At 42.0% G+C, this 15,244-nt stretch overlaps 1 protein-coding gene across 2 annotated transcripts in view; it reads left to right on the plus strand.

Moving 5' to 3' along the window:
- LOC105001153 (zinc finger and SCAN domain-containing protein 12-like) overlaps positions 1-13,761 on the plus strand; it is a 64,923-nt gene extending 51,162 nt beyond the window's left edge. Inside the window, exons 1-4 of one of the 2 annotated variants that reach the window (XM_010857318.1) lie at positions 4,156-4,396; positions 10,155-10,628; positions 11,429-11,579; positions 12,099-13,204. In XM_010857318.1, the coding sequence (XP_010855620.1) occupies positions 10,248-10,628; positions 11,429-11,579; positions 12,099-12,874 (1,308 nt within the window). In that variant the 5' untranslated portion in view covers positions 4,156-4,396; positions 10,155-10,247 and the 3' untranslated portion in view covers positions 12,875-13,204. Of the gene's footprint in view, positions 1-4,155; positions 4,397-10,154; positions 10,629-11,428; positions 11,580-12,098 lie in introns of those variants that run through there. The other variant, XM_010857320.1, reaches the window with a different exon arrangement.
- Positions 13,762-15,244: the final 1,483 nt, after the last annotated feature.

Consider the following 15,244-nt stretch of genomic DNA (forward strand, 5'->3'; position numbering starts at 1 on the left):
GTGAAGAAGGCTGAGTGCCGAAGAATAGACGCTTTTGAACTGTGGTGTTGGAGAAGACTCTTGAGAGTCCCTTGGACTGCAAGGAGATCCAACCAGTCCATTCTGAAGGAGATCAGGCCTGGGATTTCTTTGGAAGGAATGATGCTAAAGCTGAAACTCCAGTACTTTGGCCACCTCATGCGAAGAGTTGACTCATTGGAAAAGACTCTGATGCTGGGAGGGATTGGGGCCAGGAGGAGAAGGGGACGACAGAGGATGAGATGGCTGGATGGCATCACTGACTCAATGGACGTGAGTCTGAGTGAACTCTGGGAGTTGGTGATGGACAGGGAGGCCTGGTGTGCTGCGATTCATGGGGTCGCAAAGAGTCGGACACGACTGAGTGACTGAACTGAAGGAATCAAATTCAGGTGAGTCCTTTTCCACACGTATCACACTGATAGGGTTTCTCACTCCTGTGGATGTTTTGATGCTTAATAAGGCTTCTATTCCTAGTGAAACTTCTCTCACACTCATTACATTCATAAGACACAGGAGCCTCAACATTTTCCCACTGGCTTTCCTTCCTTCCCTGAATCTCCTAGGTCTGTCAAGGGTCAGGATTCTAAAGGTTTTTAATCACTATGGATACATTGATGTCTCAGAAGATGTGAATTCCACATAAAGACTTTGCCACAAATTTTGCACAGGTATGGCTTCTCCCTGGTGTGGATTTGTGATGTCCAAGGGGGTGGCTGCTCTGCCTAAAGGTTTAGCCCACACACACCACGCACAGAATTTAAATAAGCAGGGTGACAATGTACAGCCTTAACGTACTTCTTTCCCAATTTTGAACCAGTCCATTGTTCCATGCCTGGTTCTAACGGTTGCTTCTTGCCCTGCATACAGGTTTATCAGGAAATAGTTAAGGTGGTCTGATATTCCCATCTCTTGAAGAATTTTCTACAGTTGGTTGTGATCCACACAGTCAACAGCATTAGTGTAGTCAATGAAGTAGAAGTACTTGTTTTCTGGAATTCTCTTGCCTTTTCTATGATCCAACGGATGTTGGCAATTTGATCTCTGGTTCCTCTGCCTTTTCTAAATCCATCTTAAATATCTGGAAGTTCTCAGTTCATATACTGTTGATGCCTAGCTTGAAGGATTTTGAGCATTACCTTGTTAGCATGTGAAATGAATGCAACTGTATGGTAGTTTGAACATTCTTTGGCACTGCCCTTCTTTGGGATTGGAATGAAAACTGACCTTTTCCAATCCTGTGGCCACTGCTGAGTTTTCAAAATTTGCTAGCATATTGAGTGAAGCACTTTAACAAAGTCATCTTTTAAGATCTGAAATAGCTCAGCTAGAATTTATCACCTCCACTAGCTTTGTTTGTAGTAATGCTTCTTAAGGCCCACTTGAGTTTACATTCCAGTATATGTGGCTCTAGGTGAGTGATCACACCATCGTGTAAAAGATCACTGCTAATCACAAAGAACAAATATCTCAAGTTAATGATTTTTGTGCTTTTCTATGAATGAAAAGATGCAAGAATCTAGGGGTCATTGAAATTCTTCCTTAGATTTCCATCTTAATCATCTGCTGCTGCTGCTGCTAAGTTGCTTCAGTCGTGTCCGACTCTGTGCGACCCCATAGATGGCAGCCCACCAGGCCCCCCTCCCCAGCCCCATCTCTGGGATTCTCCAGGCAAGAACACTGGAGTGGGTTGCCATTTCCTTCTCCAATGCATGAAAGTGAAAAGGGAAAGTGAAGTCGCTCAGTCGTGTCCGACTCTTAGCGACCCCATGGACTGCAGCCTACCAGGCTCCTCCGTCCATGGGATTTTCCAGGCAAGAGTACTGGAGTGTCTTAATCATCTAGGGGCTCTTTTATCCAAAGCCCAGAATGCTTCATTCTGTTTTTCCCAACTGTTGATGGGCAACTGCAGCAGGTTGAGACTTAACCCTTTGTATAACTAGATGAGATACAACATTCTGTTCTTTTTTACAGTACATAACTGTTTTAAGGAATATGCTCAATTGTTTAAATAGAAAATCCAAGATAATTGAACAAATTATGATGATTAATAAAAGTTTAGCAAGCTTGTAGAAGTTTTAAATTTTTATTTATTTTTGGCTGTACTGGCTCTTTATTGCTGCACTCTGGCTCTCTCTAATCATGGTGAGCGAGGGGTACTCTTCATTGTGGTGCATGGGCTTCTTATTGAGGTGGCTTCTCTTGTTGTGGAGCACAGGCTCTAAAGCACACTAGCTTCAATAGTTGCAGCACAGAGGCTCAGTAGTTTTGGCTTCCAGGCTCTAGAGTGTGGGCTCGGTAGTGGTGCACAGGCTTAGTCGCCCTGCGGCATGTGAGATCCCCTGGGGAACCTGTGTCCTCTGCATTGGCAGGTGGATTCTTAACCACTGGACCACCAGAGGAATCCTAAAATGTATTATCTTCATTGTAGAGTTTGTGTTTTCATAAATGCATGCCCCCGTGTAATCCAAACCTGTATTGAGGAAATAAGATAATGATGTAGAAATAAATTTTGATATGATTTAAGGAACAAGTGATAAGTTCTGAAATAAAGATAATTTATTACAGAACAGAAAATTTAAATTTAAAAGAATGTAATGAGAAAAACAGATACTCAATAAAGATTTTAATTCTGATATAAAGAAGCAAATTATAACAAAACAAATTTCAGATTACACAAAAACAGTAAGAGGAAAGCTAAATTTTGAATAAATCCATTGGCTCTTGGATTATTTAGTAATGTAATTAATGAAGTGATGTGAATCACTGAGCACTGTGGAAAGAGATTAGTACTTCTTGAACTTTTGACTTAAAATACTGACACTGGTACTTCCTTGGAGGTCCAGTGGTTAAGACTCCACAGGGGACACAGATTTGACCCCTGGTGGAGGAACTAAGATCCTGCATGCTGCCCTTGGTGCCGCCAAAAATAAATAAATAATTAATACTGACACAATGAGGACATCAAAACAATCTAGGTAGTGTCACTGATATAAGAGATTTTCAGATTAGTCCTAATACAAAAAACTTAAAACATCCTAACATCTTGTAGCTCATAACTGAAAGAACTCGATAAAGGGTTACCCAGATACCAACCATTTAAAATGATCAGCTATGCTAGAGGATAGACTACATATCTTTTCATTCTTTCTAGAAAAATTAAATTACAAAATTAACATTAAAAGAGTTCAAGAATATAAAGTCAAAAATTTAGTTAAAAATTATTATAGACGTGTGTCAGGCAATTAATAAAACTTTTTTTCTGACTTTCATGTTTGCGATTTTTTTAAGACTTCAAAATTTGTAATATGTAATTTTCCACTTTCATGCCTATGTTTCACTCAAATTATATATACTGGATCTCCCAGTGTCTATATTTCTCTTTTAAGCTTCATAAGGGTCAAGACCTGTGTTCATTATTATTATATCCAGTCCTAAGAGGGAACCTTTGACACAAAGAATGCTTTCAAAGAGAATCTGTTAAATTAATGGATTAAAAAAAAAATTCAACTTCTTAACATATACTATTCCTGTAGCATTTACTATGGTCCAGGTTAGTTCAGTCGCTCAGCCACGTCCGACTCTTCGCGACCCCATGAATCGCAGCACGCTAGGCCTCCCTGTCCATCACCAATTCCCGGAGTTCACTCAAAACTCATGTCCATTGATTCGGTGACGCCATCGAGCCATCTCATCCTCTGTCGTCCCCTTCTCCTCCTGCCCCCAATCCCTCCCAGCATCAGGGTCTTTTCCAATGAGTCAACTCTTCGCATGAGGTGGCCAGACTATGGTCCAGGGACTATCCTAATCGACTTACATTTACTTCATTTTTCTTTCATTTCACATACAAACCAGCTGTACACTGGTTTCTGTGCCTGTACCTCTCCTTTGTTTATGTGCCTGTGTCTCTCCTGCTAGACTGCGATTCCAGAAAACAGAGTTTGAGAGTTAAAAACAAAAAACCCAACCACAGCTACCATCTCTCCTTTGTGGTGTTAAGGGGACCACAGTTAGGGGAGAGCCTCAGGAAGGAATGGATGGTAACAACCAGAACTGGAGGAACAATGAAGTCCCTTCCGGCCCTAACATTTTGCGTTGCTACGACCATTGACTTCTAGATGCCCGGAACCACTCAGCACAGAAATCTCGGGGGGCGGGGGTTTCCCCTCCTAGGGCTGTATTTCTGGCTCCGAGCTTTGTGATGAAGTAGTCACCAAGTGCATTAACCTCCGGAGCTCCTAGAGAGTACAACAATGCTCCTAGCAGGGAAAGGGCTGCTTGGCGACGGAGCTTGGGATGATGACGTACTTCCGGCCTTTGTAGGTTTTCTGAGTGATGCTGCCTGCGCGGCGGACCTGGAGCTCCCACGATCCCGAAGGTGAGTCTCAGGCACTTTGTTCCGACTCGCCCGCCCCAGGAAGATTAAGATCGGTGCCTTGGAGTAGGTGAGGAGGGGACGTCTGCGCGGGCGTGGCCCCCGCCAGCCTCTCGTGGTCACCTGGACACACGCCTAGGGTAGGAGGTCCCGCCCCTGCCCCCGCTGGGGTCGTGGAGAAGACCCCCTTGTGGAGGCGGAGCTTTGTGACTAGACCCGAGGTGAGAAGGTGGAAGAGGGGCTTCCGGAACTTGCTTTCGCTCCTTGTCAAAAGCCCAACTTCCTATATACCCATCGCTTTTATTTAACAAGTGTTAACATTAAGCAGTATCGCATCTATTTTTTCTTTAAATATTTCAAAATAAATAAAAGCATCGTGACTTGTCACCCTTAAATAGTTTCGTATGTGCATCTCTGAAACTTAAGGATATTTTACATACACAAATCGTAACCCCGATATCAACACACCCAACTAAAGGTAAGCGCATTCCCTAATATTACCTGACACCTACTGCATATTCGAATTTACCCTCGTTGTCCTACAAGTGTTTTCTGCAATTGGTTTACACCAACTAGGGTCCAATTAAAGACCATTCGTTGCATGTAGTTAAGTCTCTTAATTTAAAACAGTCCTATGCTTCCCTTGGGCTTCCTTGATGGCTCAGTGGTAAAGAAACTGCCTGCCAATATAGGAGATGTGGGTTCCACTTCTGGGTCGAAAAGGAAATGGCGACCCACTCCAGTAGTCTTGCCTGGGAAATAAATCCCATAGACAGAGGAGCCTGGCGGGCTGTGGCCCATGGGGGTCTCAAAAGTCTTGGTCACGACTTAGCGACTAAACAATAACAATAATCCTTCCCCTCTTTTCTCCCCACCCTATTGCCTGGTTGAAGGATATTCCAGTCCTTTCCTAGAGTATCTCCATTTCCGAATGTGCCAGTTTCCTCATAGTATTTGAGTTATTCCTTTTTTCTTTGCCATTGTGATCGGTTTTCCTTTGGAATTTATTTTACAGCGCAGGTGGTTTATTATTTTCATTGTCTCTTTGTAATTGCTAATATGCTGAAGCTAATAAAAAAAAGCTCAGGAATTCCCTGGTGGTCCAGCAGTTTGGACCTGGCGCTTGGAGTGCACAGGGCAGGTTAGAACCCAGGTGAAGGAACTAAGATCCCTGGGTGGCACAAGTGTGGTGTCAGAAAAAAAGAGAAACGCTCTTTTACACTCTTTCTGGCACCTCGTGGTTTTTTAGTTCAATTAAGGAAGGTGAGGACACTTCAGATTCTGTAATTGTATCACTCGTTTATCATATACTTGCTGCCTGACACATACAGGCACTTAGTGAATATTTTTGAAGTGAGTCCCCTTTGTGAATATCATGTAATACACAGAAACTGAATCCTGAATTTAGGATGAATTGCCCTACTTCCTTGTACACATCTTCAAGATTATGGCTTTCACTGTATTATAATTTTATCCCCATGAGTTATAAACTCCTGTGTATACCCAGCTCTCAGCGCAGCTCGTAAATATCTGCCCAAAGATTGAAGCTCTTTTTTCAAACAAAAGCTAAGCTCTTTTGCCTTTCAGTTATGTTTTTTCAAAGTTAATTTGATGAATATATTGACATTATACCTAAGTGGCTGTCTTTTGGATCCAGTGCACTAGCTCCACCTCCACTCTTTGGATGCTTGCCTTCTTCCACTCTTGCCTCCATCTTCATTCCCTCAGCTCGCTTACTATCCAGTAGCAGAGCTTCTTAAAACATAAACCCGGCCTTGTCACTTACCCTCCTATACGCCTTCAGTGGCTTTCCTGTGCATTTAGAATCAAAAATAAACTTCTATGTCCTGTCGGGGGTTTTGAACCATTCTCTCCCTACAACCCACCTCTACTCTGCAGAGCTCAGTCCTTACTGTTCTTAGGGCTCATGAGCTACCTCACCTCTCATCATCTTATCTTAATAGGTCCTACATTTATTTGATAACTTGATGCTGGTTGGTTTTCCTCACAGTACTTATCACAACTGCTCATTATTTTATCTGCCTCCTTTTGTTGTTGTTGCTGTTAATTAATTTTTTTTAATCTTCCCCATTAGAGTGAAAGTTCCAGCAGCACAGGGACTCCTTCTCCCTGGAACAGAGCCATGAAGCAGGACAGCAGAAGGAATCAAATAGGAAAACTTTGAGTAGTTAATGTAAATGGCACCAAATTTATTGACTGTGTTTTGAAAATACAAGAGTCTTAAACCAGTTACAGAATTCAGTTTCTTTCAGTTGTAGAACTGAAGTCCATGAAAGGACTAAGGTCTCCCTTTCCTTGCTGGCTGCCCCTGGAGACAGGTCTCAGCTTCTGGAGGCTGCCTGCATTCCTTTACAGGTGGCTCCCTCCATCAGCAAGTCAGTGGTTGTGGATCTAATCCTTCTCATGCTTCAACTCTCTGACTTCCTCTTCTGCTAAAAAAAAATTGCTGTTAAAGGAGTTATGTAGTGGGTTAGGCCCACCTAGAGACCTCCTAAGGTCAACTGATTGCTAACTTAATTACATCTTAATAATACCTTTTTTTCATGTAAACTAACAATCTTAAGGGACATGATAACATGATGGATATCATAGGGCAATCTTAGAATTCTGCCTAACACAGTTCCACTCTTTATTTATTCTGCAAGTTGAGGGTTGAGGGACAGTTGGGTTATTTCTAGTTTGGAACTATTTTGAATAAAACTACTCTGAACATTCCTGTATTTTTAGCTTTTAATGGGCATAAGCACTTGTTTCTTTGGGGGTATAAATCCAACAGTGGAATTACTGGGTCAGGGGGTACACAGAGATTGATCTTGTCAAAAAATGTTGAGACCATCACTCAGTATCTGAAATGAAAAGACAGCTGAAGAGATCCTCTCACTAGGACCTAGGTACAGTCCTCACTAGGTACAGAAGAGGTTGCTGCTCTTACATAAGGGTTTTGAGAAACATGGGGTTCAGTGGGCTGACATCTGTGGAGGCATGGTTTCATGGGGCAAACTGTTGTTCATTAGTTGGCACTCAGAGCTGTTTATTTTAACAAGTCATTCCCGACTAACTGATTTTTGAAAGCTATGGGTTGTCACTAATTGATGGACTTACAAAAATGTGTTCTCTGAAATGAGTTGTTAATTGAATAGATCAGTTCTGGGCTACTTATACCACAGCTGCAGAACATTTTTATTCTCAAGCTTTAAGAGATAGTTCTAAATAATTTTCCAAAGTGGTTGTACCCATTAAAGTATCATACCAATGTATGAGAGTTCCAGTTGCTCCAATTCCTTGTTGATTTACCCTTAAATTATAAGATGTGTATTTACTTTTAGAATTTTTAAAATGAAGTCTATTTTTCAGTATTTCTATTCTCCTGACACCAAAGGCATTAATACACTCCTTTTACTGAACTGACCATCTACCACATCTTGTTATTATAAAGAATTTTAGTTTTATATTCCTCCCCTTTTGTGTAGTAAAACATTCTCATGTAAAAAATGTAATAAGGGCTATCCATTGAAAAATTCCACATCATACCTGCTCCCAACCACTTATTTCCCATTCCCAGGGACAAGTAATGTTGCTCAGGTATCCAAATATATATATGTATATTTTTTTTCTTCCCCTTTCCCTTTTGTTAATATTTTTCACAGTGGCTCTCTACTCTGCTTTTTTCACTAAATGGATCTTGCCCATCCTTTCATATCTGTATATAAAGAGCTTACTCATTTTAAAAAACTGCATAGCAGTAGTTATGAATTACTATAATTTATTTACCTAGTCCCATCTTGGTGGCCATTTGGGTTGTTTCCAACCTTTGTCTCACAAACAATGCTTTTATGTACATCATTTTACATGTGAGTGAGTAAATTACAAGAGATTTCCTCCCATAATCATTTAAATTATCACCATATTTTGTTAGTTCTTGAGCTTATGTTGTTTCCTCTATTTCATACCTTCTTTCTGAGTTCACCTTTCTTTGCTGAACTCTATATCCTTTACTTACTTTCGTAGGAAGTGTTTGTGGGTTGTAAATGACTTCATTTTGCTCTATTTACTTATATTTAGCTCGGGGTAAATTCTGTGTTAACAGTCATTTCTCCACTCCGATTGCCTTCTAGACTGTGTTAGTGAGCACTTTGCTGTGTTTCCTTCATAGGTAATCTCTTTTCCTCTGGTAGCTATTAAGATTGTCTCTTTATTCTTTTCCTCTGGTAGCTATTAAGATTGTCTCTTTATCCACAATAGACTTCACTTTCACTCTATTATGTCTAGGTGTGCACTCTTGATCTGAGAGGTCAGGCCTTCATTTCTGGAAAATTCTTAATTTTTTCTCATCAACTATTATTTCTTAGTCATTCACTACATTCTTTTCTTCTGAAGTTCCTATATATTAATGTTGTAGTGTCTTAATATTTTATATTATAATATGTATATATATATAATATATATGAAAGAGCAGTTAACATTAACTGCTCTTTCATATTTTTTAATACCCTGTTGCATTCAGAGTAAAGTCTCAGTATTCTCATAATCACTGTTACTCTTCAGCTGTGTCCATTCTGTTGTTGATCCTCTGATGCATGTTAAATGGGTTAGGGTTAGAGTCTGTTGTTTGCTTGGCCTGTGATGTTGAATCTCCTGCCAGCGCCCTTTCTCTGCCTGCCTCATTTCTGTTAGTTATTTCAGGCCCAATTCAAATGTACTTGCTCCTAAGCCACACTGTTTCACTGCTTCACGCTTTGTCAGAATTATGTTTTTCCTACTCTTTGCTCTATAGACATTTGGTTAAAGCCTCATGTTTCTTTTCTTTTTTAAATTTAATTAACTTGGCGGCCTTGGGTCTTAGTTGCGGCACTTGGCGTCTTTTCTTTTGTTGCAGTATGCAGACTTCTAATTGTGGCGTGTGGGCTCAGTTGCTCTGCAGCATGCAGGATCTTAGTTCCCTGACCAGGGATTGAACCCACATCCCCTGCACTGCAAGGCAGATTCTTAACCCTTGGACCACCAGGGAAGTCCCTTTGTTTATTTTTTTGGAATAAGTACTTTATTTCAAATGACTCAAGAATCAGAAAAAATATAGAGGGTATTATGTGAAAAGTAACATGTCCTTCCTCTCTTATCCTAGTTCCCTTCCCAGAGGCCATCCTTCTATAATAGTTTTTCATTGCCATAATAATGTGGTGTAACAAACAGTTACAAGTCTTTGGCAGGATAACAACAATAAACATTTATTTAGTACATAAGTCTGTGGCATTTGGTGATCTAGGCAGCACTTACTTGTACATCTGCAGTCAGCTGTGAGCTCGGCAGATCTCAGCTGGAGTCACTCACATGTTGGGGCAGGGCGGAAGGAGGGGAGGTTATCTGGCTGTTAGGTGACCTAGGATGGTTTCATCTGCTCCATCTGAAAGCCAGTATATCCTCTTAGCAGTTAAAGAAGGCACGGGCATGCAAGAGCAATCACACTAGCTTCTGTCCCACTTGTTAGTATTACACTGGCCAAGTCAGGTCATGTGTTGAACCCAGAATCACAGCAGGAGCACAAAACAAAGTCCATGTCTACAGGGAAGCGTGAAGAAATGGGGTCAGTAATGTTTTCTGCCATATGCCTTTTTTTAAATTTCAGTTTCTAAACATACATATGTATACCTTTTATAAACATGAATGATAGCATGATATTATTATTCTTACACTGTTTTTTTCCCCATTACTTATTTCATTAAGACATAATTTTTCTCATCAGGTGTATCCTCCTAAATAAGATTAAATCAGAGGATCTTAAATCAGTTACACCTCCACCCCAGGCTGGATTGAGCCCTTCTAAATTAATCCCAGGATGGCTTCAGCAGGGGAACAGGATGGACTTAAGATTGTGAAGGTGGAGGAAGACCCTATCTGGGACCAAGAACCCTACCTTCGAGAGAACAACTTTTCTGGCCAGGAAGCCTCCCGCCAACTTTTTAGACACTTTTGTTACCAAGAAACTCCTGGTCCCCGAGAAGCACTGAGCCGGCTTCGGGAACTCTGTCATCAGTGGCTGAGGCCAGACACACATACCAAGGAGCAAATCTTGGAGCTCCTGGTGCTTGAGCAGTTCCTGACCATCCTGCCTGAGGAGCTCCAGGCCTGGGTATGTGAGCACCATCCCGAGAGTGGGGAGGAGGCAGTGGCTGCAGTTGAAGACCTGGAGCGAGAGCTCAGTGAACCAGAGAACCAGGTGAGAGGAGGAAGATGGCCTTCTGGACATAGAATATGAAATGAAGGGTGAAGTTTGGTGACCCAGGTTGGTTGGTTGTAGCCACATGTATTAGTTCTCTGTTGCTGGGTAACAAGTAATCCCCTAAGCTTTAATGGCTTAAAAAAAAACAAATATTACCTCCCAGTTTCTGAGTCAGGTTTTGGGAGCCACTTAGGAGGATCTCTCATGAGGTTGCAGTAAAGATGTCAACCAAGATTATAGTCCCCTGAAAACCTACTGCAGCTGGTGGATCCACTTTCAAGATGGCTCACTCCCATAGTTGTTGGTAGGCGGCCTTGGTTCCTCACTGGTTGGTGGAGGGGTCTTTACTGGGTTTCTCCTTAGGGCTCATTGAGTGTCCTCACAACATGTCAGTTGGCTTCCCTGAGAGAGAGACAGAAATAGAGGAAGAGAGGATAAGGGTGAATCCTCACGTTTTTATGACTTAGTCTCAGAAGTTATATACAATGACTTCTGCCGTACATTCTATTCAGTAGAAATGAGCCATTTTAAGTACAGCTCTCACTTAAGGGGAGAGAAATCAGGCTCCACCTTTTAGTGGAAATAATGTTGAAGAGCTTATTTTAAACCATCACACCTCATTGGGCCACTCTTGTTCTCCCCCTTCTGCTTTTGGGTGTGGAATTAAACTCTGGGCTTTCCACTGTGCAATTGCATAAAATGTCTCATACAGTTCCATATGATCTCTCTCATTGAGTGTGAGTCTAGGTTCCAGTAGTCCTCCTCTTATGAACCCAAATATACCTACCTGCCTTTAGGCCCCAGATTGTGAACATGGACTTGCTGAAATGCTCTCAGGGGATGCAGTGCATTTGAAGGCCAAGGAGGAATCAACAGCTTTCCAGCTTCAGTCCATGGTGATGCAGCTCAAATGTGAATCTTTTGGGGTCCACAAATTTGGAGAACAAGGTAAGGACGTTTTCAGGTCCATTCAGAGGATCTCTGGTGGTCCAATATAGGGTAATAGTTGAGACTGTGGACTCTGGGGCCAAATTATCTCAGTTGGAATTTAAGCACTGCTACTTAGAAGCTATGTGACATTGAACAAGTCAAGTAACTTTCCTGTGCCTTCAGTTTATGCATCTGTAAAATGGAAATGAGAGTACAGAGTCAGAGTCATTTGAAGATGTTAATATATATAAAGCATTTAGAGCAGCATCTGCTTTGTAGTAAGCCCTTCACAGTCCCTGCTTGCGTACATCTTCTCTGGAAGCCTCACCTTGTCTGGGTGACCTCTAGCCATTTCAGCAGGTGCTGGTTACCCCTTACTTTGTCTCCATATCTCAATTTAGGTTGTTACATTATACTGCCAGTTTTAGGATCCAAAACTGGATCCTAAATATTTGACATGAATCTTCCTCTTTCCCATCCTATGGTTATACTCTTTCATAAAGGAAAAAAATGACATTTATTTATTTATTATTCTAGATGGTGAAACTGTACTTAAAAACCAGGACTTGACATCAAAACAGGAAGTCTTAAAAGAAATGGGACATTTTGAGAATAGCAGACTCCAAAGAGATATTCCTTTAGATTCAAAATATAGAGAAATGTGTAAACATGAGAGCAGGGAAGAAAAACAGAGCGGACAGCCCACTGGAGAGAGATGTCACAAGTGCAACGAGTGTGGGAAAAGCTTTACTCAGAGTTCAGTTCTCATTCAGCACCAGAGAATCCACACTGGGGAGAAGCCATATGAATGTGAAGAATGCGGAAAGACCTTCAGCCAGAGGTCAGGCCTGATTGAACATCAGCGGAGCCACACTGGAGAGAAACCCTATCAATGTAAGGACTGCGGGAAAGCTTTCAGTGCCAGCAATAGCCTCATTAGACACAGAAGGATCCACACAGGGGAAAAACCATATGAATGTAATGAGTGTGGGAAAACCTTTCGCCTGAGCTCGTACCTTGTTCAGCATCAGAGGATGCATACTGGAGAGAAGCGTTATCACTGTAATGAATGTGGGAAAGCCTTCAGTCAGAATGCAGGGCTTTTCCAGCATCTCCGAATCCACACTGGTGAGAAACCCTATCAGTGCGGTCAATGCAGTAAAAGCTTTAGTAGGCGAACGCTCCTTATAAAACATCAGAGAAGCCACACTGGAGAGAGACCGTATGAGTGTGATGAGTGTGGGAAAGCTTTCAGTCATCACTGCAACCTCATTAGGCATTTTAGAATCCATACTGTTGTCAAACTGGACTAAACTAACCCTATGGACCACCAGAGCCCTTCAGTGAGGTGATCCTTGGGAAAGTAAGATATTCAAATGGCTTATTTTACTCTTATGAAATTTATTTTGCTTTGGAATGCATGGCTTTTTTTTGCAGACCATGCGCTGCTGTCTCCTGAGTGGATGACTGTGGGTGTGAGCATGTGGGCACTTGCTGGGCAGCTTCCTTCTTCCCTATCCCTTGGTTCATTTCTAACAATTTCCCTTAAAGCACCAAATCTTACCAGGCTTTATTCCTGGTCAGGGAACTAGATCCCATGTGCCATGTGATGAGGCCAATAATAATAAACCCTTTGCAATGTGCCTGTTTTATTCATAGCCTTTTCTGTCACAGGCTTTAGAAGTTTAGCCATGTGGAAGGCCACTGTAAGCAGCATGATTGACATTATAAAGAAACGGAGCCTCTGACCTCAGGCAGCTTACGCTTACCTGGGGAGACCAGCAGGTCCAAGCCATTTACTGTCAGGGTTAAACACACAAGTCTGGCACCACACTGTCCAGGTTCAGTACCTGCCTCTCCATCTGTGAGCTCTGTGACCTTGGGCAGTTTAATTAAATGTCCCTATGCTACAGTCTCCCTATCTATAAATTTAATAGGGGGTAAGAGTACCTTTCTCATAGGATACATGAGATTAATACAGATTTGTAAAGCACTGAAAATATAACTCAATAAATGTACACTGTGATTTACCTAAGAAATAATACCATCTAATGAATGTACGTGGAATTTTAAGTATCCTGTTTGAACTAAATGGAATGTTAAATGCCTCTGCTGACAATCTCATTATACTTTTCTCCACCGTCAAAATGTTAATCAGAATTTCAAAAGAAAGGAACTATAAGTTCAACTTAAAAATATACCGTGCTAAGTATGTCTTCAAAGTTTGTTTTAAAAAAGTTAAGCCTATATATGTGTGTATATATATATGTAAAAAAATATATATGTGTATATATATTTGGTTTTCCTTATAGCTTGGGGACCATAACAACAACAAAAACTAAAATTCCTTGACTGTTTCATTTGGAAACAGAACATTGGCTAAATGCAGACTATTTAAAATAGTGCTTTTTTTTTTTTTTAGCCTTACTTCAGGGCATGCAGGATCTTAATTCCCTGACCAGGGATGGAACTTCATGCCCCCTACAGTAGAAGCACAGAGGCTTAAACACTGGACCACCAGGGAAGTCCCCAGAACAGTGCTTATTGAATTTTAGAGTACCTACAAATCATCTGGAATCTTGTTAAAATAGATTCTAATTCAAAAGGTAATGGTGGAGCCCAGGAATCTGCATTTTCAACAAACTCCCAGTGATGCTGATGCTGCTGGTTCATGGAGCACATTTGAATATCAGGACCCCAGACAGTCCTGATGGTCCTTCTACAGCTAGAGGTGTCAGGCAAATCCATTTCCTTCTCATCCTCCCATTGCAACCCCTATGTCTGCATGCTCCCCACTGCCAGCCCCACCCTCAGAGGAGTGAGATGCCGTGAAGTGCAATGGGCAGGTGGCTGAGGTGGTTGGGAAACCAGGCGGCATTCTCTGCTCTGCACAGGCAGATTCATCACTTGGGAAGTCTAAGTGTTCCTGTAAATGTTTGCTTTAGGAAAAAGCCGCTGCTCTAGAGCTTCCACGATGCCTCCTCTCTCCCCTTCACATGAACTCCCAGGGTGAGGGGAAAGGAACTGTCCATGTTTTACAGGCACAGTGCGGATCTGCAGTCCTCCCTGCCCCTGCCCCCTGCAGCATCTCTGGACACAAGGACAAGGACTCAGCGGCCTGTCCTTAGCTAGGGTGCTACTACAGACCACACTCACCCTCAACACAGACCTTCAGTTTGGTCCCTCTGAGATTCCAGCCCCAGGGCTCAGCCCTTTCCTATCTCACCTTTCCAGAAAGGCAAAGAAAAGCTCACAAAGGAGAAAGCAGCCATAAAAGAGAGGCCCAAGGCATAAAGGAGAATAGCACAGGGGAGGAGAGGAGAGATGGGAGGAAAGGGCCTGAAAGGGCAGGCCTGCGACCTAAGGAAACCAAAGGGAGAATTGGGGAATGTTGCTTTTTTGTTTTGTTTTGTTTTTTTCAGTGTTTCTCTTTCATCAGTCTAGTCCAAAGTGTTCTAGTCGTTGATAACACACTCTGGCATTCAGCCTTAAGACAGTGACACGAAGGATTTTCAGTGCCTGTGAGCATAGGAGCATCTAGAAAAGAAGGGAAGTTCAGGCAGTAAGCAGAGCACTCAGCCAGTCAGCAGCATCTGCTGAGCACCACTTTGGGCCAGTGGGCACTGTTGCAGGGACTTGGGACACATCAGGGAACCCTGCTTGAGAAAAACAACAAACAGTAA

The sequence above is a fragment of the Bison bison genome, unplaced genomic scaffold (assembly GCF_000754665.1).
Source record: "Bison bison bison isolate TAMUID 2011002044 unplaced genomic scaffold, Bison_UMD1.0 scf7180017864379, whole genome shotgun sequence".
Lineage (NCBI taxonomy): Eukaryota > Metazoa > Chordata > Mammalia > Artiodactyla > Bovidae > Bison > Bison bison.